The sequence below is a fragment of the Mauremys mutica genome, chromosome 12 (genome assembly GCF_020497125.1).
Source record: "Mauremys mutica isolate MM-2020 ecotype Southern chromosome 12, ASM2049712v1, whole genome shotgun sequence".
NCBI classification, from domain to species: domain Eukaryota; kingdom Metazoa; phylum Chordata; order Testudines; family Geoemydidae; genus Mauremys; species Mauremys mutica.
The window spans coordinates 15649889-15674808 of NC_059083.1; the positions used below are offsets into that span (position 1 = coordinate 15649889).

General features: G+C 48.2%; 3 protein-coding genes across 4 annotated transcripts; 2 read left to right on the plus strand and 1 right to left on the minus strand.

Annotated features, from left to right (window-relative positions):
• LOC123345747 (thaicobrin-like) lies at positions 1–23957 on the plus strand. Of its 2 annotated transcripts, XM_044982792.1 has the most exons (5): positions 1–56; positions 5763–6621; positions 8681–8731; positions 17982–18084; positions 21505–23957. In XM_044982792.1, exons 2-5 carry the CDS (start codon positions 6607–6609, stop codon positions 22008–22010), a joined length of 675 nt encoding a protein of 224 aa, XP_044838727.1. In that variant the 5' UTR covers positions 1–56; positions 5763–6606; the 3' UTR covers positions 22011–23957. The 2 variants fall into 2 exon arrangements, with proteins under 2 accessions (XP_044838727.1, XP_044838728.1); XM_044982793.1 differs by lacking the exons at positions 1–56; positions 5763–6621; positions 8681–8731 and adding an exon at positions 15118–15233.
• Positions 3531–4112, plus strand: LOC123346600 (histone H1-like). The gene has a single exon (XM_044984074.1). The coding sequence runs from the start codon at positions 3531–3533 to the stop codon at positions 4110–4112; it is 582 nt and encodes a 193-aa protein (XP_044840009.1).
• LOC123345753 (histone H2B 7-like) lies at positions 5373–6340 on the minus strand. Its single transcript, XM_044982801.1, has one exon. The coding sequence runs from the start codon at positions 6318–6320 to the stop codon at positions 5955–5957; it is 366 nt and encodes a 121-aa protein (XP_044838736.1). The 5' UTR covers positions 6321–6340; the 3' UTR covers positions 5373–5954.
• Positions 23958–24920: the final 963 nt, after the last annotated feature.

Genomic DNA, 24920 nt, shown 5'->3' on the forward strand with positions numbered 1-24920 from the left:
AGAAAGCAGAAGATCTTGTGGAACAGGAAGAGGGAACTGGAGAAACTGTCACTTCTGTATCCTTTATGCAGTGGGAAACATCTCTGGAGGGGAAGTCCTGAAAGGCATAATTCTACTGATTCATTCTACCGAAAAAATAAATAAATCCAAAGGCTCTTTTAAGAGCCACCCCAAAAACTTTCTCTAAAAGAGCGTTAGCACAAATGTACCTTTAAAAAAATAACTTTTTTTCTGTGTTTGTATGGGACCAGATCCTAGGAGTTAGGGAAGGTGAAAACTATATAAACGTGGGTCAGTCGCCTTCTTTACCAAATGAAAAAAACAAACCAACAAAAAAAGGTCAACCCCCCCTTTAAGTCGGTTACTTCAATGGCAGGATCTAACTAATCTTGAAAGCTCCCTGCCTTGTCCTACTGTTGTTGGTTTTCCTGACCTGCCTACCATAAAATGCATTCATCAGTGGTAGCGCTGCCGGTTGCTTTCTAGTCTAGGAATACATACAGCACACACAGCCCTCCCTAATCTCTAAAAAAGCCGCGTTACAAAATACGGCACCAGAGAGCAAAGTCATTCGCTCTTTTGATGAACTCTGGGGGATGGTTCTGAAAAGAACCGTTGGGGGTTTGTTTCTCGCTCTTGGCCTGGGCCGTCACTCCAGAAGGGAGGCGCCCTTAATAATATCGTCTAAAAAATTTGCTTCCTGCGCGTTGCCACCGTCCCCCTGATTTTGCCCGGGCTCCTGCTGAGCCTCTTGGGCAGTGCAGCAGCCGCTTTGATTTCCCCGCTGGGGTCACGTGGCCCTGGGGCAGCTGTGTCTGTCTTCGCCCAGCTCTGGCGCCTCTTGGCCGCGGCTGTTTCCCTCTTTTCCGCTTCGGCGGCGCCGCCTGGAGCCTGAAAGAGCCCGAGGCGCCGCTGCCGCTGACCCGACGCAGAGCCCCTTGGCTCAGGAGAGAACGGAGCAGAGTCTTGATGCGGCTCCTCGCTCTCCAGCATCTTCTTGATGGCGGCGAGAGAGGCGCCTCTGCCGGCGGCGGGGACAGCAGCAGCCCGGAGAACGACCTGGCTGAGAGTCGATTTCTTCCTTCTCTTGCGCCGGGGATTCTCCCGAGCCGCGCGGGGAGCCGCAAAACCCGCGAGGAGAGGAAGCGAACCGGGCATGTCCCTGCGACCCAATCCCAGCTGCTGGCACCGAGACCCGCATGTGGCACCGCCGCCCTGACACTCAGCCCAGCAGCCGCCGCTCGAGGCCAGATAGAGAGCAGAGCCCGACGCAACCGAATCAACCCCCTGCTTTATTCCCGCCTCAGCGCCTCGCCCCAGCCTGTGTTTCTTCCGCCCCATTCAAGTTGCCCGCAAAAAAGCGCCAGCCCCGATTTGCACCATCATTTCGCCCTCTCGGCTCCAGGACACGGAGCTGGTTCCCCCGCTGGCGTTGTCCGAGGTATTCATGAGTTGCTGTCTGGGATAGGTCACAAAACTGGGCTGTGTAACTGCATGACAAACGTGTCTGACATTTGACATTAAGCAGTACATTCACCTGCCAAAAAATTACAAAAAGCCCTACAGCAGTGAGATCCTTTATCATTGTGCTCTTTATTCTCCTGTAACTCTGCATCTTTTTGTCCTTGTAGACTTTAAAGAAAGAGTTTCAAAGTCACAAATAACAATTAGGCCTAACTGGAAAGTCTAATTCTAATGAAGACTCCCAACTCTGATTGAGTTTAACTGCCACGTATACCTTTGAAAATCTCCCATTTATGTATCTGAACATTTCTCATTTAAGGAACAAATTTTCAGAAATATGCAAATGAACATATCCCATATAGGTAGATACCCAGTGGAGCTGTATACTTCTTAGCTGGCCACATACTGAGACACATTCTTATTTTGTTGTATGCACACACCATGGAATTATATGCATTGTAAATGGGTGGAATATGGATTACTTGTAATCAGTGCTCCCTTTGGAGTGTTTTCTATCATGAAGATCATATAGATCAGTGAAGGAAATAGAATGTGGGTAAAATTTAAAGGAAATCCCCATAGCTAACAATAGCTGGCTAGAAGAAAGGAAGAGTGGGACTAATGCATTATCAGAGGTTTCTTCTTATCTGTATCAGGGAGAATTTGCTATGCCTGTTCCTACAAAGGTAACAGGAAGTCAAAAACAGATACAGCTTTAGTTCTTGATACTAGGTTCAGTGTTAGTTACTACTGTTACTAAGTGGTGCTTTCTCACACAAAAACACAACCTCAGTGTTGGGCAAGACCCCCACAAGAGCTTGTTCAGCTCTTCCATCTTTGTAGACAGCAAACTATGGATGGTGCTGAACAGTTTGGCTCTTCTTACTGTTCCTGGGACTCATTCTCAGATACTTCAGCACAACGACCAAATTATCTAAAGGCAACATTTCTACTACATCTCATGTAGCAGCTTATGTAGCCCCACCCAACTGAACAAGACTTCATCCAGGCAACTTCCTTTCCTCACAAGCAGCCCTACAGACGATATAAACATGACCCTTTTCTTCTCTCAACAGAGTAGAATGCTTGAGCGACTTTTCTTATAACCGTAGAGCTGAGCAGTTCCTCCATCCTGATTGGCTAGTAGGAGTCTAGCTCCGCTGAGCCAATGAGAATGAGGATCCTAAACGAACCAGTGAGACAGCCCCTTTTCTCTCTCTCTCTCTTTTTCTCTCCTAAAACTGTCATGCTCTACTATCAACACAAATGGTCATACTGGGTCAGACCAAAGGCCCATCTAGCCCAATATCCTGTCTTCTGAAGTGGCCAATGCCAGATGCTTCAGAAGGAATGGACAGACCAAGGCAATAACCTAGTGATCTATCCCGTCTTCCAGTCCCAGCAGCTGGCAGTCAGAGGTTTAGGGACACACAGAGCATGGAACTGGATCCCTGATTATCTTGACTGATAAATTCACTTGCTCTATTTAAAAACAATTCCTCCCCACTCCACAAAATCATCTATTGAATTCCTTCATAGGTTGATTTGTTCATTCATCCCTGTTCCTCTTCCTGTCAGAGGCAAAGCTGCGAATTTTAACATTCGTTAAGAGAAAGATATCAGATACTGCTCTAGTCTGAGTGTAGAGCTGGAGATGTGTGCGAGGCTTTGGTGGTTTTATTTTCACTTTCTCTCTCCCCCACCAGCACGTTCACGCCTTAACACCAACGTCAGGGAATGAAACACCCTCCCGATCTGGACAAGAAGTCTTCTGTGGAATGAAAGGAGGCCTCGTGTGCTCTTTGAAACTCAGGTTTTCGGTGCTGGACAGAAACACTTTGGAGGAGAGCCTAGAGCTGCGGAAGCAGGAGGTTGATTCGGTTGCGTCCGGGTCCAGGCTATAATTGGCCGCGGGCAGCAGCCCTGGCTTCCAGTCGGCGGCGAGAGCAGCGAGTGGGAGACAGACTGAGCCGCAAGCGCCTGGAGCAACGAGCCAATAGGCTTCTAAGGAATAGGCAGCGGAGCAGTGCTGGTGGCCGCAGAAGCGGCGCCCCCTCTAGGCCGAGATGAATACAGCGCAAACGGCCCCTGAAGCTCCAGCCGCAGCTGAAGCTCCTGCCAGCCAAAGGAAAAAGAAGAGAAGGAAGAAGAAGCCGCCTCGAAGACAGCGGCCGGCTTTTGCCCAGCTCATCCTGTGGAGCGTGGATTTCTCCAAGAGCCGCAAGGGCTTCTCCCTGGTGGCCATCGAGAAGGAGCTGGCGGCGACGGGAGTCGACGTCCAGAGGAACAAAAGCCGCATCAAAGCGGCGCTCAAGAAGCTGGTCACCAACAACATCCTGTGCAAGGTGCCTGGAGTGACTGGGGCTCCCGGCTCCTACCAGCTCTGCAAAGAACCAGGGGTCGGCAAAACGCAGCTCGTTCTGCAGCTGCCCAAGACCAAGGAGGCCAAGAAGCCAGCGAAGCAGAAGAGACGGGCAGATAAAAAGCCGCCTGCCAATCACGAGGCTAAAAAGATCAAGAAGAAAAACAAAAGGACGGGGACAAAGGCCCCCGGGAAGATGAGGAACGTGGCTGAAGGCAAAGGAGCTGGCAAGACTTCTGCGGCCTCCTCTGCTCGCGGGGCAACGGCTCCCCAGCGGAAATCTTAACAGATCTATTGATTCACCGCAACGAAACAACGGCTCTTTTAAGAGCCACCCCAAACCATTTCCAGGAGAGCTTTAAGCACGAATGCCCTGATGTCTCCTTTTTTAGGACCAAACACTGCAGCCCTCGCTCTGGCAAATCTCCCTTTGATTTCACCTGAAAACAGCGCGTGCGCTAGGGAAACCAGAAACCGGCTTTTTAGGTCTTCCCCTGCTCTTTAGAAAGAGGCGAGATATGGGGGCTGGTTTTACTATATTGTTAAATATGACGAGCATCTCTCAGAGCCTGACGGGAACGAGTGTGAAAAATCAGCAGATACGGCGACCAAGTGACCAGAAAATATAGGAGTTTTGTGTATTGAACTATGAGCATTTTAAACCCCAATTATTCCCAACCTTATCTCAGAATGTGATGTAGCAGGTGGAGGAGACGTACAAGTAGTCTGGGAAAAACCTAAATCCCCACGTATTATGTGCATTCTGGCATTGCCCATAATGCAGTCATGGTAGGATGCCCGAAAGGTTTCCGTGACTACCCATGGTTGGGGAGGGGTTCAAGGGCGAGACAGGACTGTCCTGTTTCTGCCTCAGCCGCACTCCCGAATGAAGCCAGGGCTGGCTGGGTGGAGGGCCAAGATTCCTGCGTTTTCAAGGGCAGATTGGAATATGTACGTGGGGGGAGCAGGGAAGGTAGGTAGGTGGCCCCGTCTTATAAAAACTCCAGTTGAAGACTTAGGAGGAATTTGACTTCCAAAGAGACTTTCACAACACAAAGGACCCGGCTCCCCCATCAGAGAAACGTCACACGCATGCTGCCGCCCCGACCCGACAAAACTGTTTTAGAACCACCAGGGATCTCGAGCAGGAGGAGCCGCCCTCCGCTCTGTATATTTCTGAGCGAGGGTGGGTTTTCCCGCATCTGGAAGGGCAGTGACTGGATCTTGCCCCACGGTTCCTGGTGTATTTCCGAGCTGTCTGCACCTGAAATGTAGATTCACAAGTAGGATGCTGCTTAGTTAGCATCACTCCACAGCTATGCCCAGGCTCCTGCGACAGCTCCGCAGAAGACAGTGACAGTGCCTGGTTTGCTGCCTGAAAGGGACAGTGACAGCAGGCTGCATTGTCTGAGGAAAACCACCATTTCAGACGGAAATTTTATCAGCGGATTTTGTTAACATGTTGCTGAGAAGTGGTAAAGAGAAACAGCCAGGTGGCTTCAGGTTATTTTGGGGAAGATAAAAGCAGTTTTTTAACTTTATGCCTTATTCCTTCCCCATCCCCTTTCAATTCGGATTGTGGTGTTTTTGCTTCGTTACAGCCTTAGGGCTGCTGTTTTTTCCAGTCTTTGGGAAATGAAGACTCCTTGGTATCCAAGTCCTTTGCAAATGAAAACGTTTCAACTGTTTGCAATATTCATAAATACAAGTTAAAGTTTCTAAAAAAAAATTCTCCAGCTGCGTTTGATTCCGGTATTTCAATATAAAACGCAAGGTTATTAAGGGATTAGGGTATCTGCTATGCAAAGAATTTGTAGCACGTAAACCACCTTTTTATAAGACAAACCTAATTGCCACAATATGTGGATATGTTAAGAATTAACTTTTTCACCCGTTTCCTTTCCCAATATTGCTTTTATCAATTCTGTATGGTCAGGAATGATGAACATTTAACTGATGAAATCTCGATCAGTAACTAATCCACCGCCACCCCTCTGATACCTGATTAGGCTAGTTTCCCTTACGATGAGCAGCTCTTTTATGAGGTAAGTGGGTGGCCCTTAAAAGGGCCTTTGGGTCTTAATTCGGTGGATGGTTTCACCTTAACACAGCCACAGCACGCAGGGCTTTACTTAGAGCTGGTGTATTTGGTGACAGCTTTAGTGCCTTCGGACACGGCGTGCTTCGCCAACTCCCCAGGCAACAGCAGGCGCACCGCGGTCTGGATCTCTCTTGAGCTGATGGTCGATCTTTTGTTGTATAAAGCCAAGCGGGACGCCTCTGCGGCGATGCGCTCGAAAAGGTCGCTCACGAAGGAATTCATAATATTCATAGCCTTAGAAGAAATGCCCGTGTCCGGATGGACCTGCTTCAACACCTTGTAGACATAAATAGAGTAAGACTCTTTGCGGCTCCTCTTCCGCTTCTTATCGGCTTTCTTCACACCCTCCGCAACCAGCTTCTTCCCACCTTTCTTCGGCACGCGCGCAGACATCCTCCCTCACCTCCCTGCTCTCAACCAACATAGAAAGACGCCAACGGTCTCCAAGTTCCTCTTTATATAGATTGGGTGCCGACCTGAATGAAGACTGAAAGGTCTTCGGTCCTCCCCTCCCCTAGAAGGCACTCCTTGTTCGCGCGTGCAGTCCGGTAGCTTGAACAGGACCGCTCCCTTTATTCACCATTTGTTACTGAGAAGGCGGCATAAATGACAGCATCTAGTGTTGTACCAAACTTTCTTCTTATATTAGCCCCGTCTCAACAAAGCAGTTTGATCCTCTATGATTCTAACAAAGGTTTGTAAAAGTCAGAAAATATTTACTATTTAAATTTCTATTGGAGAACGTCTAGCATGTTGGAAGTTATCTTGTTTTCCCGTATTTTTAAAATCATTTTATTTTAACTCTTTACATGTAACTCATAGATGTAACAAGAACCAGTTCAGTGCAGTTCTGATCACTGGCCTTTTGACTCTTGGTACACAGTTCCATGTTGACAGAAAATAGACGTTTTGATCAGCACTTGCCATGTGTACAAAAGAGACGTGACTTCTTTTGCAGGGGTCAAAGAATGGATTTTTTAAAACTGTTGTTACTGCTATCCTTTATTAAATAATTAACTTGTTTGGAAGAAAAACATTTAATCTAATCTCTCTCTCTCTCTCTCTCTCTCTGTGTCTGAAGTTAGGTTTCTAAATCTATTCCTAGGTGCCTGAACAGGTGTCCTGAGTCTAAAACCACTGTCCACCAGCAGCTACTCCTGCTGATAAATTAGAACTTTTTTTGGAGGATGGGGAGCCTACAACATTTTGGAGTTTACTTATGTAGTTAAGGCTTTAACTCTAGGCACCCAGGTTTCAAAACCTTTGACCAGAGAGACCCCCTGTTGTTTTCTGTTTTCTGGATACTGTACTTCCCCCCCACCTTCCCTTCTCATTTCCCCAGATTTTTGACTTGACATCAGACTTCACTGGAAGGAGTTTTAACCTAAACAATTAAAACCATTTAAATATGGTGTTCTTTTGTTTAAATCACTGAGAATATACCAGCATATAGCTAGAGAAGATCAACCCCTCTATGAAGATGTAGGTTGGTTGCTCTGCCTGATAGCGATTCACTTGGCATGGATAGCACACAAAAGCTGTCTGCTTCATTCTTGCCCCTTCACTCCCTGGGTGCAAAATTCTCCCAAAAAGGAGATTCTGCTGCTGCTGGATGGAGCAAATATAGGCACATGCCCGGGTGACTGAAAGGCTGTGTGCATATAGAGCAGTATACACAGAAGAAAAAGAGGTCTGGTGATAATATGGTAAGTTTCCAGCCAGGTCCGGCAGAGGAGCAGCAGACCTCCTGAGGTCCCTTCCAACCCTATGATTCTATGAATAATTTGTCTATGCTGGGGTCGGCTTTCAGCTCAACTAGTTTTCTATCAGGTCTCTCCAATATGAAAGTAGTGAATTAGTGGCTGATGGGAGATTGAGATTCCCAGCCAGCGACTCCTGCTAAGAGGGGGCTGGCCAGAGAGGTTGGGGGGGGTCCCACGAACTCTAACTTTCACCTCTCCACATCTATACAACCAGTCTCTCTCTGGGCTGCTCCATTTGAGATACCATAGAAGTGTTTCCATATGGACATTTTTCAGTTTCCAAATTTTGGTTTTCAGGCATTTGATTTTTCAACTTTTTTTTTTTTTTGGCCAAAACCCAATTTTCGATCACGAAATCCAGTTTTGACAGAAAATTTTCAATCTACTTTTAAGGGAATACCTTAACCACATTTTAAAAAAACATCACCATAAACATGGGCCAGGCAGGCAGTATGAAATCTTATAGTTAACTTGTGCTCCTCCACCAATCCTTTGCTGTATCCACTTGTCTCTAGATGTCTATTGAGATTGTAAATTTTGAGAAGCGGAGGCTGTCTTTTCCTGACATGTTTGTACAAAGAGCTTAACACACTGGGGCTCTAGTTGGGCTGGTCAAAACAATTTCCCTCAAAACTTTTTTTTTAATATTATTTTCAATATCAGAATTTGTCTAATTTAACTGAAAAAAATTCAATTTCCAATCAGGAAACTGAAACAAAAAAAAATTAGACAAAAACATTTTTCAAAATTGTTGCCAAACTTTTGGTTTATTTGTTTTTTGTTTGTTTGTTTTTCAGCAGTTTTTGGCTGAGAATTTTTGGTTGCTGAAAAACAAAACAAAACAAAAAGAAAAATTTTGCGGGAGATGGGAGATAAAAAGCCAACATTTTCCATGGGAATTTTTAATGTGATTTAGCCCCTGGACATCAATGGGCTATTGCAATATACAGAATTATAATATACTAATTTTGTCTCTTTCACCTGTTCCAGCCACCTAACCCGGAGAAAGAAATGATTACAACTATGGGGCGATATAAAAGGGTAAGTTCCCATGTGGAACTTTTTCTTCCAATCCTCCTCAAAAAAACCCCAGACCCCTTTAATTACCTTCCAGCTAAAGCTGCTACGTTCATATCAAAATAAGACCCAGCACAAAAATACAAATTGAAACATTACAAACTAAGGAAATCGCAAGCTATGTCACGCAAACAGCCATTTCACACAAACACACACACACACACACACAACATTGAATAGAAACTATATTGAATAGAATCAGCACCCAAAATGCCTTAACTCTGACGATCTCATTCCAGTAGACATTGACATGCTGTTTTAAATACCAGCATTCAGAGAAATGTCCCCTGAGCCCTCTCTCCTCAAGGCTACCACTTCCTTTCTCCTCCAGGGCTGGAGTTGATACTAGAGCACCTTATTCTACCAGCTGGGTAGCATATCTAAAATAACAAGGAGTCCAGTGGCATTTTAAAGACTAACAGATTTATTTGGGCATAAGCTTTGGTGGGTAAAAAACCCACTTCTTCAGATGCAACACATCTAAAATGTGTCACTTCTCCTCTGGACTATAGGGGGCTCTATATCCCCGCTCACAGGCACAGTCTCCTCCATTCTCCTTGGCTGTGTGCGGCTGGAGAGCTGGGCATGTGGTCAACACAGGGGACTGAATATAGTGGCTTCCCCTTCTTCCCTTTCCTGCTCTGTCTCTGCTCTGAGAGCAGCCCCAGCAGGGAAGCGGGGACGGAAGAGCAGCTTCTACAAAAGCTTCCACTGCAGGGAGCTGCACTTAAATTATGGAAATAGTAAAGTTTGAACCTGAGTCCTTCAACTCTAAAAGCACCAGCCGCTACCACTGGGTACTAAAGGAGTAGGCTTATTAATGGGTGTAGTACATGGACCAGTAACTAGAGGGAGATGAAGACTCACTGTCTTAATACGAGTCACAAAATTGTTGCACAATGGCAGAGAAGCCAGCTCCTTGGAATCCAAGACTAAGGGCTTGTCTACACCGGGACGTAGCCTGGAACAACTATTCCATAGTATCAAGTATCAGAGGGGTAGCCGTGTTAGTCTGGTTCTGTAGAAGCAGCAAAGAATCCTGTGGCACCTTATAGACTAACAGACGTTTTGCAGCATGAGCTTTCGTGGGTGAATACCCACTTCTTTGGATGCAAGCAGTGGAAATTTCCAGGGGCAGGTGTGTATATATAAGCAAGCAAGAAGCAAGCTAGAGATAACGAGGTTAGATCAATCAGGGAGGATGAGGCCCTGTTCCAGCAGCTGAGGTGTGAAAACCAAGGGAGGAGAAACTGGTTCTGTAATTGGCAAGCCATTCACAGTCTTTGTTTAGTCCTAAAATGATGGTGTTAAATTTGCAGATGAACTGGAGCTCAGCAGTTTCTCTTTGAAGTCTGGTCCTAAAGTTTTTTTTGCTGTAGGATGGCCACCTTAAAATCTGCTATTGTGTGGCCAGAGAGGTTGAAGTGTTCTCCTACAGGTTTTTGTATATTGCCATTCCTAATGTCTGATTTGTGTCCATTTATCCTTTTCCTTAGAGACTGTCCAGTTTGGCCGATGTACATAGCAGAGGGGCATTGCTGGCATATGATGGCATATATTACATTGGTGGACGTGCAGGTGAATGAACCGGTGATGGTGTGGCTGATCTGGTTAGGTCCTGTGATGGTGTTGCTGGTGTAGATATGTGGGCAGAGTTGGCATCGAGGTTTGTTGCATGGGTTGGTTCCTGAGCTAGAGTTACTATGGTGCGGTGTGCAGTTGTTGGTGAGAATATGCTTCAGGTTGGCAGGTTGTCTGTGGGCGAGGACTGGCCTGCCACCCAAGGCCTGTGAAAGTGTGGGATCATTGTCCAGGATGGGTTGTAGATCCCTGATGATGCGTTGGAGGGGTTTGAGCTGGGGATCATCCTACAGCCATCCTACAGCAAAAAAACTTTAGGAGCTGGAGTACAGGAGTCGACGGGAGAGCGCTCGGGTGTCGATTTATCGCATCTAGACTAGACACGATAAATCGATCCCTGCTGGATTGATCGCTGCCCGCCGATCCGGCGGGTAGTGAAGACATACCCTTAGTGCCTAGACTCTATGGTTTATGTCTACACTGTGACAAAAACTCGCAACACCAAGTCTCAGAACCTGGGTTAATTGACACGCGCTTGAGCTGTGGGGCTAGAACTGCAGCCTAGATGTGTGGGACTAGGCTCTGAGACCCTCCTCTCTTGTGGAATCTCAGAGCTCGGACTCTGGCCCAAGCCCATATGTCTACAATGCAATTGTATAGCCCTGCAGTCAGGTCAGCTAACCCGGGCTGGCTGTGCTGCATGTCTTTTATGGCAGTGTAGACGTATGCTATGCCTAGGAAACTGGTCATTAAAAGGTTCTTAGAACACATTCTGGTTTGCTGTGTGGGACTCCTTTTGAGGTCAGTATATTAATGGAAGCAGAAGGTTGGTTTCCACATTTATTTTTAATCCACAGCAGATGCTTGAAAGACCCGTTCCAGGCTTTTTCCTTTTTTTTCCCCCCACTGACCAATCCAATGTGTGATAGAAAGGCTAAAGTCCATGAAGAATACAGGACAAATGCGAATGACCCATCATACCTTGTGGTTTCTGCTTAAGCAAGTAGGCAAAGGACCCAACAGCTGGTGTGGGGCATACACCGGAAATAATAAGAACGTGAAACAAAAGTGAAGTGAGTGAGATACAACAGAATAAAGCCAATCACTGTGTGCATCTCATCCCAGGTTTATTTCATGGGGGAATTGTGTTTAAAATGTGTCATATTTGTTCTTTGTGTAAGTCACTTTCCCCTGCTTTTCTGTATTTGATAGAAATACCCCTGATTTTGCAGAACCTACTACCACTCACTTTATTGGATCTCAATCATTTCCAACAAAGTTTCTGAGAGAGAGAGAAAAACAGAGTTCTAAACATGGGTTTTTCCAAACACTTTGAAATGAAAATAACTTGTAATTTTCATTTTTATGCAATTCCCCACACCCCCAATTTTTCATCTCGTTCTAATCCCTGTGGGCTCCCTAAAACACAGGAAAAGACGCTCCAAATGAGAGAGATTCAGACTTATCCTTTGACGTCTCTGAGGACAATTGGTCCCTTCCCTAAACTGGTAAAGGCTCCCAGAGAAAGTATGTGGCACTAGGGACAGGAAAAACTAGCTGGGCTAGAGAGATGCAATTGTTCCTTCCAGAGGAGGTATTGTTGCACTGGGAACTGGATCCTAGAAGGAAACTAGATGCTAATATGTTGCATCATCTTATAAACTGTGCCTAAGGCTGCTGTCCCCAATCCGCCATCCCTGTTTATTTGGCCTGCCTACGCAATACAGCCTCAGTCTTTAACAGGGTTTTTTGTAGGTTTTTAATGAGAATCACAATGTTCTTGAGATGATTTTTTCTAGGGTTGGTCAAATATTTCCATCAAAACCTCTTTTCACTGGAAGATTGGGTTTTTGATTAAACTCACCGTGTGTGTGTGTGTGTGTGTGTGTGTGTGTGTGCGCGCGCGCGCGCAAAATGGCTGTTTGCTTTCCTAACATTTATTTATTTTGGTCACCCAAAATCCTCACCCAAAATTTTTCCAGTTTGCAGCAATGCTGCTAGGCAAAAACCCGTGTGGTTTGGTGCATTTTTCAGCTGAAATGTTTTGCTGTCGGGTGAGTTTTCTGGTTTTCAGGGTGTGGGGTTTTTTTGTTTGTTTGTTTGTTTTGCAAAAAGGCAACATTCTCCACTCAAAATGTAGGCAACCTCCCCGCTTTTTTGGGTGTGTCAAAAGTAACCCAAGTGCAGGGGGAAGGGGAACAGACAAATAAAAAGCCACATTTCTTGACCAACATTATTTTCTACCCTTCAGTGAATGATCCTTAGAATCATAGAATATCAGGGTTGGAAGGGACCTCAGGAGGCATCTAGTCCAACCCCCTGCTCAAAGCAGGACCAATCCCCAACTAAATCATCCCAGCCAGGGCTTTGTCAAGCCTGACCTTAAAAACCGCTAAGGAAGGAGATTCCACAACCTCCCTAGATAACCCATTCCAGTGCTTCACCACCCTACTAGTGAAAAAGTTTTTCCTAATATCCAACCTAGACGTCTCCCACTTAGCTGCCCCTTCACAATCACTATTCTCTGGCTATACAATAGACCAGGGGTTCTCAAACTTCATTGCACCGCGACGCCCTTCTGACAACAAAATTGCCTACGGGACTCCACGAGGGGGGCCAGAGCTTGAGCCCATCGGAGTCCTACCACTCCAGGTGTGTGTGGGGGGAGGGGGGTGCGGGCTGTAAAGATAAAGCATTTTCCCGTAGCCATATTGTTTGGCCTATAGCCATATTGCAAGGCTGAAAGACTAAGGCCTTTGTCTGCAGCCAGATTAGAAGAGCAGCAGCCATTTGCTGAGAAGCAGGAAGTCACTCACATCCTCACATTTCATTTAAATTAGATTAAAATAATGTAATACCAGGGTGTTAAGAATGAGATCCTGTCCTAATGGCACCCACTATCACCAGATAAAGAAACAGCTCTTAAGATGGTTAAAGAAAACTTAGTTTGATGGCATTCTGTCTGGCAAGAACAAAGAGGAGTCCTTGTGGCACCTTAGAGACTAACAAATTTATTTGAGCATAAGCTTTCGTGGGCTAGACCCCACTTCAGCAGATGCATGAAGTGGAAAATACAGGAGCAGGTATAAATACATGAAAGGATGGGCGTTGCCTTACCAAGCGTGAGGTCAGTCTAATGAGATAAATCAATTAACAACAGGTTACCAAGGGAGGAAAAATAATTTTTGAAGTGGTAACGAGAGTGGCCTATTACAGACAGTTGACAAGAAGGTGTGAGTAACAATAGGGAGAAATTAGTATTGGGGAAATGAGGTTGAGGTTTTGTAATGACTCAACCACTCCCAGTCTTTATTCAGGCCTAATCTGACGGTATCCAATTTGCAAATTAATTCCAGTTCCGCAGCTTCACGTTGGAGTCTGTTTTTGAAGTTTTTTTGTTGAAGAATTGCCACTTTTAAGTCTGTTATTGAGTGACCAGGGAGACTGAAGTGTTCTCCTACTTGTTTTTGAATGTTATGATTCCTGTCAGATTTGTGTCCATTTATTCTTTTGCATAGAGACTGTCTGGTTTGGCCAATGTACATGGCAGAGGGGCATTGCTGGAACATGATGGCATATATCACATGTGCAGGTGAATGAGCCCCTGATGGCATGGCTGATGTGGTTAGGTCCTATGATGGTGTCACTTGAATAGATATGTGGACAGAGTTGGCACCGGGGTTTGTTGCAGGGTTTGGTTCCTGAGTTGGTGTTTTTGTTGTGTGGTGTGTAGTTGCTGGTGAGTATTTGCTTCAGGTTTGGGGGCTGTCTGTAAGAGAAGACTGGCCTGTCTCCCAAGATCTGTGAGAGTGAGGGATCATCTTTAAGGATAGGTTGTAGATCCTTGATGATGCGCTGGAGAAGTTTTAGTTGGGGGCTGTAGGGAGGCCCACCAGATAGCAAGTGTGAAAAATTGGGACAGAGGGCAGGGGGTGGGGGCTGGGGGAAATAGGAGCCTATATGAGAAAAAGTCCCAAATATTGGGACTGTCCCTATACAATTGGAACATCTGATCACCCTATTCTGTGAAGAGAAGATTGGAACTGAACTTCACAGCAGGAGCTCTGCCTTCCGTGAGTCCAAGAAAATACTCCAGCAGGACGCTGTTTCATCCAGCTGTCTAGATTGTGCATAGGCACGGGATTTGGGGTGCAGGGATTGCTGCAGCACCCCCAGGTTTTATGCGGGGCTCCACTCCTGGATCTCCATGCAGGGTCCCAGCTGCTGGCCCCACAGCCGGGCTCCACTCCTGGCCCTGCATGCGGGGTCCCAGTCCCGTGCCTGGGGCTCCACTTCTGGCCTTCAGGCGGGGTCCTGGCTGCTGCCCCTGCGCCCGAGGCTCTGGTCCCAGTCCCACGCACTGGCTCCCAACCCTGGGCATGGGGTCCCACTGCCGGCCCCACGCCCTCCCTCAGCTGTGGCCCCATCCTTGGCCCCCTTAGCCCTTTCCGGGTCCCGCCCTTCCAGAGACATGGCCCTGCTCTCAGCCCCAGCTCTGGGGATGGGGCACAGACAGGGGAAAGGGGGCTGGCTTTCAGCACCCCCACATTAGATGTATTCCAGCACCGCCGGGATTGTGGATGAAACCTGGTGTTTACAAACCATGAGCACAAATTCTGCTGAGCCTGCATCACCCAGTGCTCAGAGGAACCAGGTAGTATCACCTCCCCCTCTGAGCTCAGAGAGATCTTTCGCCAGAGAAACTTCAACTCAAACGGGCAGGGAATGCTGTCAAACTGGACATATATTTTGTTTCGCAATCCGGGAGAGAGCTGGGAACAGAGCGGGTTTGTGAGGCTAGGTATATAAGCTGGTTGCAAACCAGTCTCCTTGAGAAGGCTATCGAGGCGTTTTGGAGAAGTAGCCGCAGACCCTGTGCTTGGAGGTAAGGGATCCGGTGGGCTGTGTGTTTGGTCAGCTTGTTACAGCTTTGCTCCTTTGACTCGGCTCTGATCGGAGCAGATGTTTGGTACATTTGGTTTGTCTCTAACAGGGATTAAAATCCGTCTGCTCAGGATGGGTTTGTTAAATCTTGGAATGCTGATTCCTGCTTTTTAACAAGAGTTTATATTTGTATTTTCTGGGAAGAGGATCAAATACTAGAATTGCCTAGAAATTGGGGTGTTTGTTTTCTCCACAGAAAATTTTGACTTAAAGGAAAATGAAAACCTGATTTGTTTTCACACACACACAAAAAGAGAAAAAATATTCAGCCAAAAGGTGCCAACACTTGAAAAAGTTTTCCCCAAAACTGCCCAAAAAAAAATCAGCCTCAAACTGCCAAATTCTGATTGTTTTTCAGTTCAAAACAACGAAAATATATATTTTTTCACGTAAATAATGGGGGGAAAAAACCTGCCTCAAAGAAGCGGCACATAAACAAAGACAGTGGAAGCTCTGGGTTGTTAGCAATCAAGTTTTGTACGTCTGTGTGGACCGTGCCCACTTCAGTTTGTGTTGTGTGAAGAGCCTCAGTCTCACCATTCAAATGAAAGCTGGGGTGGTTTGTTTTTCTTCTACTGTGGCTGGTCTCAAGAAGTCCCTTCTTGTGCCACCTAGCCTCCTATTGAGAGGATATGACTTTCCAGAGACTGCTAAACATCTGGTCATGGCTTGAAAAATGATACCAACCCTTAAGTTTAGTTAGGGCTAATGGAAATCTACAGAAAATATTTTCCTCTCCTAAGGGCACAGGGGTGGCTGGTGACCCGGCCGTTGGGAGAGGCTAGCCCCCGGCCCCTCCCCTTGTGCATGAGGCTCCTCCTCCTCCACCACCCCTCCCTTTTGCTCCCCACCACTGCCCCTGGCTCCAGCGTCGGGTGGCCGGGGGCGAGGCTCCAGCCCTGGAGTGCCGGGCGGCAGCGTTCCCAGCCCCGGTGTTCCGGGAGGCCTGGCCCCAGCACCAGCCCCTCTGAGTCCCGGCGGGAGCCAGGCCAGCCAGCCTGGGCCAGGGCAGAGCACTGAGAACAGCAGGAGAGGGCCTGGCCTGGGGCCGGAGCATGGGCGGGGGCCATGCTAGGCTGTTTGGGGAGGCACACCCTCCCCCTGCCTACGATACCTGCCGCCCGTGGCAGGGCGTGTTCTCCTGAAATGCCGGGTTGTGAAATAGAGAGACGTGATGGGGGAGATAATATCTTTGATGGGAGCAACTTCTGTTGGTGAAAGAGAGAAGCGTGCAAGCTACACAGACCTCTTCTTCCGAAGTTGGTCCAGTCAGTCCCACCTTGTCTCTCATATCCTGAGACCAGCCCGGCTACAACAACACTGCAAAGAACAGGTGGTGGATTGTCTAGGGACTGCAAGGAATCATACATTTTGAAGGGGAAAGGCATGGTTAGACCTTCCGTATCATCTTCCCAGGGCTGAGGCCATAAGGGCCGACTTCCCCTCTTTCCCCTGGGTGCCCCCTCTGCTGCCGGGACCACCCCCACTCCACCCCTTCCATGAGGCCCTGCCCCACCTCTTCCCATCCCTTCCCCACCCCCATTCCAACCCTTTCCCCAAAGTCCCCTCCCTGCCCCTATTCCAACTCCTTCCTCAAATCCCCGCTCTGGCCCCACCTCTTCCCCGCCTCCTCCCCTGAGCGTGCCACATTCCTGCTCCTCCCCCCTCTTTCCTGGAGCTTGCTACGCTGCGAAACAGCTGTTTGGCGGTGGCCAGGCGGGAAACGCTGGGAGGTAGGTGGTGGAGCAGGGACGCAGCGCGCTCAGGGTGGGTGGAGGAGGAGGGGCAAGGGGTGAGGGAAGCTTGGCTGCCGGTGGGTGCAGAGCACCCACTAATTTTTCCCCATGGCTGCTCCAGCCCTGGTGCACCCACCAAGTTGGCGCCTATGTCTAGGGCATGATCATAGGTGGTGGGTCTAATAGACCAGGAGAGACTAAGCCATGTCTGTGCTCCACCTCTTCCCCTTCCTGCTCCACCCCTTCCCTGAGGCCCTACCGCTGCCTGGTCTGTCCCTCCTCTCCTCCACTCCACCCCCTCTCTGGAGGTCCCGGTCGTGTCCCTCCTTTCCTCCACCTTCCCCCACAAGACCGCCCACCTGCTGCTCCCCTCCGCACCTCACCCATGCCTCCACAAGGGAGAGGCTGGAGGAGAGGAGGGACATGGCACGTGGAGGGGTGGGGTGTGAGCGGTGCCCGGGTAGAGTGTGGGAAGGGCCGTGGGCAGAAGAGGTAGGACAGGGAGCTCGCCTCCCCCAGGGGAAGTTTCACCTGCTGCCCATGGGCCAGATTGCTCCCTGCAGCCCGTTTTCAAGGTTTTTGTCCAGTCTTGTGTCCACACTCCAAAGTGATGGAGCGCCCACTCCCGGGAGTTCTCTTGGGAGACAATTCCACAGCCAGATACTCTCCCGTCTCATGATCTGGACGTTGTCCAATATTCAGCCTGAACTTGACCACGCTCGGGTTCCTCCCTGTATCTTCCTCAGCAACCCCCTGTCTCACCCTTACTAATTCCTCTCCTGATGGCACCCCCAGTCACACTCAAGCTTATGCCAACCCCGCCACGCTTGCATGCCAAGGCAAAGGTGAAGGATAAAGCCTTTGTCATCTGTTAGGATTGAACAATCAGATGAAGAGGCATTATTAATCTCTGGGTTTGGTTGGTTAGTTGGTTGGTTTGTTTTTATCTCTAGCGGTCAGAAGGGAAGTTTCAGGCAGAGATGACTCTTCCTCCCGATCCAAAACTCATCCGTGGGGCTTTCCCTCAGAGAAGTGAGCTTCTGGAGAAATTCAAAGGTAATGCATCCATCCTAACCCTGAGCCTAAAACACTCCACGGTGTGATGCTTTCTTACCGCCACTGGAGGTGCTGATGAGCTTCCTGGAGCACTCCAGCTTTTGCGTGGGTGGTGGATAGCATAAACTGGGGAAGGCTGTGCCTCCTCAAACAGCATTGCATGGCCCGCCCATGCTCCTCCCTGAAGCTGGTGCACTGGGGCATGTGTGTGTGTGTGTGTGTGTGTGTGTGTGCGCGCGCGCTCTGGGCTCCAGCGGGTAAAAGGAGGCAGAAGAGGAGGGGTGGGGCCTTGGGTAGAGGGGAAGGGCCCCATGCTTTTAAATAGAGATGATTGGAAAATTTGAGACGACCCCCGCGCTGAAAAATGTGACCTTTCTTAAAAGCAAGCAAACAAACAACAACCTGGAAAGCAACAGTTTTGGTCTGGGGGAAGGTGGAAGGGAGAGTGAAAATGGAAGACGTTTTGGCCAGCAACGGAAAAATAATCAATTTGGGCTGTTTTTTTTTTTTGCATGGATGTGTGTTGTTTAGTTTTCCAGTGAAAAAATAGAAGCAGCAAAGAATCCTGTGGCACCTTATAGACTAACAGACGTTTTGCAGCATGAGCTTTCGTGGGTGAATACCCACTTCTTCAGATGCAAGTGGTGGAAATTTCCTGGGGCAGGTATATATAAGCAAGCAAGAAGCAAGCTAGAGATAACGAGGTTAGATCAATCAGGGTGGATGAGGCCCTGTTCTAGCAGTTGAGGTGTGAAAACCAAGGGAGGAGAAACTGGTTCTGTAATTGGCAAGCCATTCACAGTCTTTGTTTAGTCCTGAGCTGATGTGGAAAAACAACATCGCTTGCCTCACAACCTAAGTCGTGCAGAACGCAATGCCATCCACAGCCTCAGAAACCATCCTGACATTATAATCAAAGAGGCTGATAAAGGAGGTGCTGTTGTCATCATGAACAGGTCTGACTACCAAAAGGAGGCCGCCAGACAACTCTCCAATACTAAATTTTACAGGCTACTTCCCTCAGATCCCACTGAGGAATACACTAAGAAACTGCACCATCTACTCAGGACACTCCCTACACTAACACCAGAACTAATCAACATACCCTTAGAGCCCCGACCAGAGTTATTCTATCTACTACCCAAGATCCACAAACCTGGAAATCCTGGACGCCCCATCATCTCGGGCATTGGAACTCTCACTGAAGGACTGTCTGGATATGTAGACTCTCTACTCAGACCCTATGCTACCAGCACTCCCAGCTATCTCTGTGACACCACTGATTTCCTGAGGAAACTACAATGCATTGGTGACCTTCCAGAAAACACCATCCTGGCCACCATGGATGTAGAGGCTCTCTACACAAACATCCCACATACTGATGGAATACAAGCTGTCAGGAACAGTATCCCTGATGATGCCACAGCACACCTGGTTGCTGAGCTCTGTGGCTTTATCCTCACACACAACTATTTCAAATTTGCTGACAATATATATCTCCAGATCAGTGGCACTGCTATGGGCACCCCTATGGCCCCACAATATGCCAATATTTTTATGGCCGACCTGGAACAACGCTTCCTCAGCTCCCGTCCACTCACGCCCCTTCTCTACCTACGCCACATCGATGACATCTTCATCATCTGGACCCATGGGAAGGAGACTCTGGAAAAATTCCACCACGATTTCAACAGCTTCCACCCCTCCATCAACCTCAGCCTGGACCAATCTACACGGGAGGTCCACTTCCTAGACACCACGGTGCAAATAAGTGATGGTCACATCAACACCACCCTATACCGAAAACCTACCGACCGCTATGCCTACCTTCATGCCTCCAGCTTCCATCCCGGACACACCACAAGATCCATTGTCTACAGCCAAGCACTGAGGTACAATCGTATCTGCTCTAACCCTGCAGACAGAGACCAACACCTAGAAAATCTCCACCAAGCATTCTCAAGACTACAGTACCCACACGAGGAAATAAGGAAACAGATCAACAGAGCCAGACGTGTACCCAGAAGCCTCCTACTGGAAGACAAACCCAGGAAAGAAACCAACAGGACTCCACTGGCCATCACATACAGTCCCCAGCTAAAACCCCTACAACGCATCATCAGGGATCTACAACCCATCCTGGACAATGATCCCACACTTTCACAGGCCTTGGGTGGCAGACCAGTTCTCGCCCACAGACAACCTGCCAACCTGAAGCATATTCTCACCAGCAACTGCACACCGCACCATAGTAACTCTAGCTCAGGAACCAATCCATGCAACAAACCTCGATGCCAACTCTGCCCACATATCTACACCAGCAACACCATCACAGGACCAAACCAGATCAGCCACAACATCACCGGTTCATTCACCTGCACTTCCACCAATGTAATATATGCCATCATATGCCAGCAATGCCCCTCTGCTATGTACATCGGCCAAACTGGACAGTCTCTAAGGAAAAGGATAAATGGACACAAATCAGACATTAGGAATGGCAATATACAAAAACCTGTAGGAGAACACTTCAACCTCCCTGGCCACACAATAGCAGATCTTAAGGTGGCCATCCTACAGCAAAAAAACTTCAGGACCAGACTTCAAAGAGAAACTGCTGAGCTCCAGTTCATCTGCAAATTTGACACCATCAGCTCAGGACTAAACAAAGACTGTGAATGGCTTGCCAATTACAGAACCAGTTTCTCCTCCCTTGGTTTTCACACCTCAACTGCTAGAACAGGGCCTCATCCACCCTGATTGATATAACCTCGTTATCTCTAGCTTGCTTCTTGCTTGCTTATATATACCTGCCCCAGGAAATTTCCACCACTTGCATCTGAAGAAGTGGGTATTCACCCACGAAAGCTCATGCTGCAAAACGTCTGTTAGTCTATAAGGTGCCACAGGATTCTTTGCTGCTTCTACAGAACCAGACTAACACGGCTACCCCGCTGATAAGTGGAAAAAATAGCAATTTAGAAAAATAATCAAGGAAAGCGGAACCTTTTCCTTTCATCAAACCCCACAATTTCCAACGGAACAGTTTCAGTGGAAGGAACACTTTTGACCAGCCCATCCCTAAGGGACTACAGGAGCGGATGCCTTTTCCGCTGGTGGTTGAGGAGTCTCGTAAAGCAATTCCTGGAGGATGACAATTCCCAGGCACTTCCAGGTGGGATGCCGGTGGTGAGCACCCCAAATGCTGTGGCTGTTGAACCTAGATACATGAGGAACGCATGAAAATCTGGTTGCTAGCAATATTGGCCAGATGCCCACGGAACTGACTCAGCTCTAGATACCTGGACCACTGCCCAGGGATGGGCTACGGGAGAGAAGCCCAGCCTCTGTAGATCTTTCTGACCCCATGTGCTGTACACAGCCAGATCTAACGCTCTAATTCTCCCTCTTCCCCCGCAGCGGATGTGATTCTGGATCCTGATACCGCGAACCCTTGGCTCGTCGTGTCTACGGATGGGAAATCTGTGAGATCGGAAGAGAAACCACAACCTGACTTGCCTGAAAATCCCAATAGATTTGATCTTGCTCCCTGTGTACTGGGCTCCCAGGGGTTCACCTCAGGGCGACATTACTGGGAGGTGGAGTTTGGGGATCAGAGAGAGTGGGCTGTGGGGGTCGCCAGAGAGTCCGTGAAGAGGAAGGAATGGCTCACTCTTAGCCCCAAGGATGGGATCTGGTCTCAGGGGCGCTGGTGGCTTCGGAGGGAGGCATTCGGCTCCTCTGAGACCCCCCAACCCCACAGTGGGAGGCCTGGGAAGATTGGGGTTTGTCTGGATTATGAAGGGGGTTGGGTGGCATTTTATGAAGATGACCATACAACTATGATGTTGGCCTCCTTTAATGGGGAAAAAATTTTCCCCTTCTTCTACTTGGGCGGAGGTGTCCACCTCACACTGATCCCTTGAGGCACAGGGGGAAACATCCTACTGGGACTCCCCCATGAAATGTGCCCCTCTCTCTAGCCATTTCCTGCACAGCCTCCCCGAGCCGCAGCGGCCTTGTCTACATGCAGGCTTTGCACCGGGGTCTGATTTAATTTGAACCCGGAGCAAACACTGGTCTGGATGATCTTAATTTGGTTTACGAGCGGCGTGGCTCAATTTTAAGCATTGCCAGCATTCGTGGTTTTCTTGAGAGTGTCATGATATCTGGTGGTTTTTTTCTTGTGATGCCATCAGGATCTGAGCTCTTCTTAAATCAATCAATTAAAATAATAATAATGATGGTAATTATTAATTAATTAACAATTAATAATACAAACAGAATAAGAAGATTCATTCAATGCCTGGAAGAAGTTTCCAGCCCTCCAATTTGCAGAGGAAAGATTGAAAATGTGACTCCTAAAGGCGCCAACAAATTAAAATATCCCACGTTTACTACTGTAAGCTCTCTGCAGCAAGGGGTCATTTTCTAGTCTGGGTCTGTACTACACCTTGCACAACAGGGTCCTGATCCATGAATAGGTGCTACAACAATATATTTTTTTAAATCTCTTGATTTTTGAGGAGCCCTGACTCATTGTTTTTGAACACGGGGGGTTGGCAAGCCTGGCTTTAGCTTAAACTTGCTCCTAATTGACTTGAAAAGGATCATGTGTCTTGTTTTAAGAGGGTCCGTGCAGGCGTTTGAAGGGGTTTAACTACATGCGGCGTAAATCCCAGCTTTCGTTAAACAGGGGCAGCGTTGCATGGAGACAAGCCCTCTAGGAATGTCTACGCCCCATTGTGGATCCAGGTCAAGAGTCTCGGACTAGCAGGGCTTGTGCAAGGGCTCCGAAACGTGCTGCATAGAAGTTTCAGCTCAGGTCTGAAGCCTAGGGAGAGGGAGGGGCTTCAGAGCCCAAGCCGCAATTTCAAAGCTCCGTCCACACAGCACCGTTCAGAGCGCTAGCACCAGCCCTGAGAGCTTGAGTCTCTCACTCCCATGGGCTCCAAAATGCAGTTCAGATCTACCCCTCGTTTCTAGCTTTGATGAGCCTGGAAGACTCCCTAGTTCACTCAGAACTTCGTCTTGTCTTCTTCCTAACCTCCTAGGCCCAGATTCTCAGCGGGATTTAGGCACTTAAATAGCTTTGCAGAAGTGAAACTCACTCCCTAATCTCTGTGGTCATGCTTTCGCAAAGCCTCTCTGAGCAGCACAGGGAAGCATCTGCACAGCAATAAAAAACCCACGGCAGAGAGTCCAGAGCCCAGATCAGCTGATTCATGCTCACGGGGCTCTGGCTGTAGAGATAAAAATATCGGTATAGACGTCCGCGCTCCAGCTTGAGGCCAGGCACTCAAACCCCACAAGGCGGGAGGGTCTCAGAGCTCAGACTCCAGCCCGAGCCCGGAAATCTAGACAGCAATGAAACAGCCCCGTAGCTTGAGCCCCACAAGCCCAAGTTGGCTGGCACGGGCCAGCCACGGGTCTCTGGTTGCTGTGTAGACAGATGCATGGTCTCTTCTCTTTGCTCTGTGATAGAAAGGGAACGAGACATGAGGCATATGAGAATGATGCTCCAGGCCCATCCCGGGCTGGTCCTTCCTCATCTCCATTCCTGTTTTATTCAAGTTAACAAGCCAATGGCCCGGGTGGGGATGACCCCACAATAACAGGAATAGGAAATAAATGTGAAGTGAGTCAATGGGAAACTCCAGTGAGATGCACAGAATAAAACAAAGCCCAGTGCCAGGCCTGTTAATGAGGGGATTTCTGTTCAGAGTGTGTCCTATTTGTCCTTCCTGCTTTTCTGTAACTAGCAGAAATATCCCTGATTTTGCAATAAACGTTTAGTCCCATTATTCACTTCGTTGCATCTCAATCCTTTCCCAGCTCCTTGCCTGCCAAACACAGGTTGGATATTTTTTAAGTTCAAGAAGATTGTCATTTAAAATGAGATGGCTTTAGAATATTTGCTGTGAAAAAAACAAGCAAACGGTCATTTCAGGTTAACCCTCAACAATTTCTTTTCTTTTCTGGGTTGGCCACTGAACCAAAAATTGATTTTTTGCCCAGCTCTACCCACAGCTCAAGGCAAATCCATTCCCTCATTTTTCTTCCTTTCCCCTACTATGAACAATGGGATGGCTCCTCTGCTTTTCCCCACCCCCTTTCCATTCCTGCAACACGCAGCCTGGGAACGGGGTCCCCACTACAGCTGCTCCACCAGGTCTGAGAATCCACTTATGAATTATAGAATCATAGACTTTAAGGTCAGAAGGGACCATTATCGATCATCTAGTCTGACCTCCTGCACAACGCAGGCCACAGAATCTCACCCACCCACTCCTGTATCAAACCTGTGTCTGAGCCACTGAAGCCCTCAAATCATGGTTTAAAGACTTCAAGGTGCAGAGAATCTTCCAGCAAGTGACCCGTGCCCCACGCTGCAGAGGAAGGCGAAAACCCCCCAGTGGCTCTGCCGATCTGCCCTGGAGGAAAATTCCTTCCCGGACCAAATATGGCCATCAGAATATCTGAGAATCCACTGCTCATCTGGCTCAGGTGTTGAAGAACCCCAGGAGCTGCAAAGGGGCTATAGGGGGTGAGGGGCAGATGTGGGGTCAGAACTGATGGAGGGAGCTGGGTGACAGCAGATCTGAGGACAGAATTTAGGTAGGTGCTGACGGGGGCAGACAAGGGGGAAGGACAGATGCAGGGGTTGGGCGACAGACAGATCTGGGAAGGGGAACAGGATTGATTTGGGTGTGGGGGGGAGAGTTAATTGCTGGGCAGGGGATATTCAGATGGGGAGGCGGCTGCCTGCAGCCATAGGCGGCGAGTTATATTACCACATGGTGCCTGGGCACCAGCAATATTCAGAGCCCAGGAGC

What these genes read in the sequence shown, in the direction of transcription:
- LOC123346600 (XM_044984074.1), top strand. Translation starts at nt 3,531, where the DNA reads ATGAATACAGCGCAAACGGCCCCTGAAGCTCCAGCCGCAGCTGAAGCT.
- LOC123345753 (XM_044982801.1), bottom strand. Translation starts at nt 6,320, where the DNA reads ATGTCTGCGCGCGTGCCGAAGAAAGGTGGGAAGAAGCTGGTTGCGGAG.
- LOC123345747 (XM_044982792.1), top strand. An exon ending in CTATGGGGCGATATAAAAGG is followed by an intron (nt 8,732 to 17,981) that starts GTAAGTTCCCAT and finishes TTTTATCTCTAG; the next exon opens with CGGTCAGAAGGGAAGTTTCA. An exon ending in GCTTCTGGAGAAATTCAAAG is followed by an intron (nt 18,085 to 21,504) that starts GTAATGCATCCA and finishes CTTCCCCCGCAG; the next exon opens with CGGATGTGATTCTGGATCCT.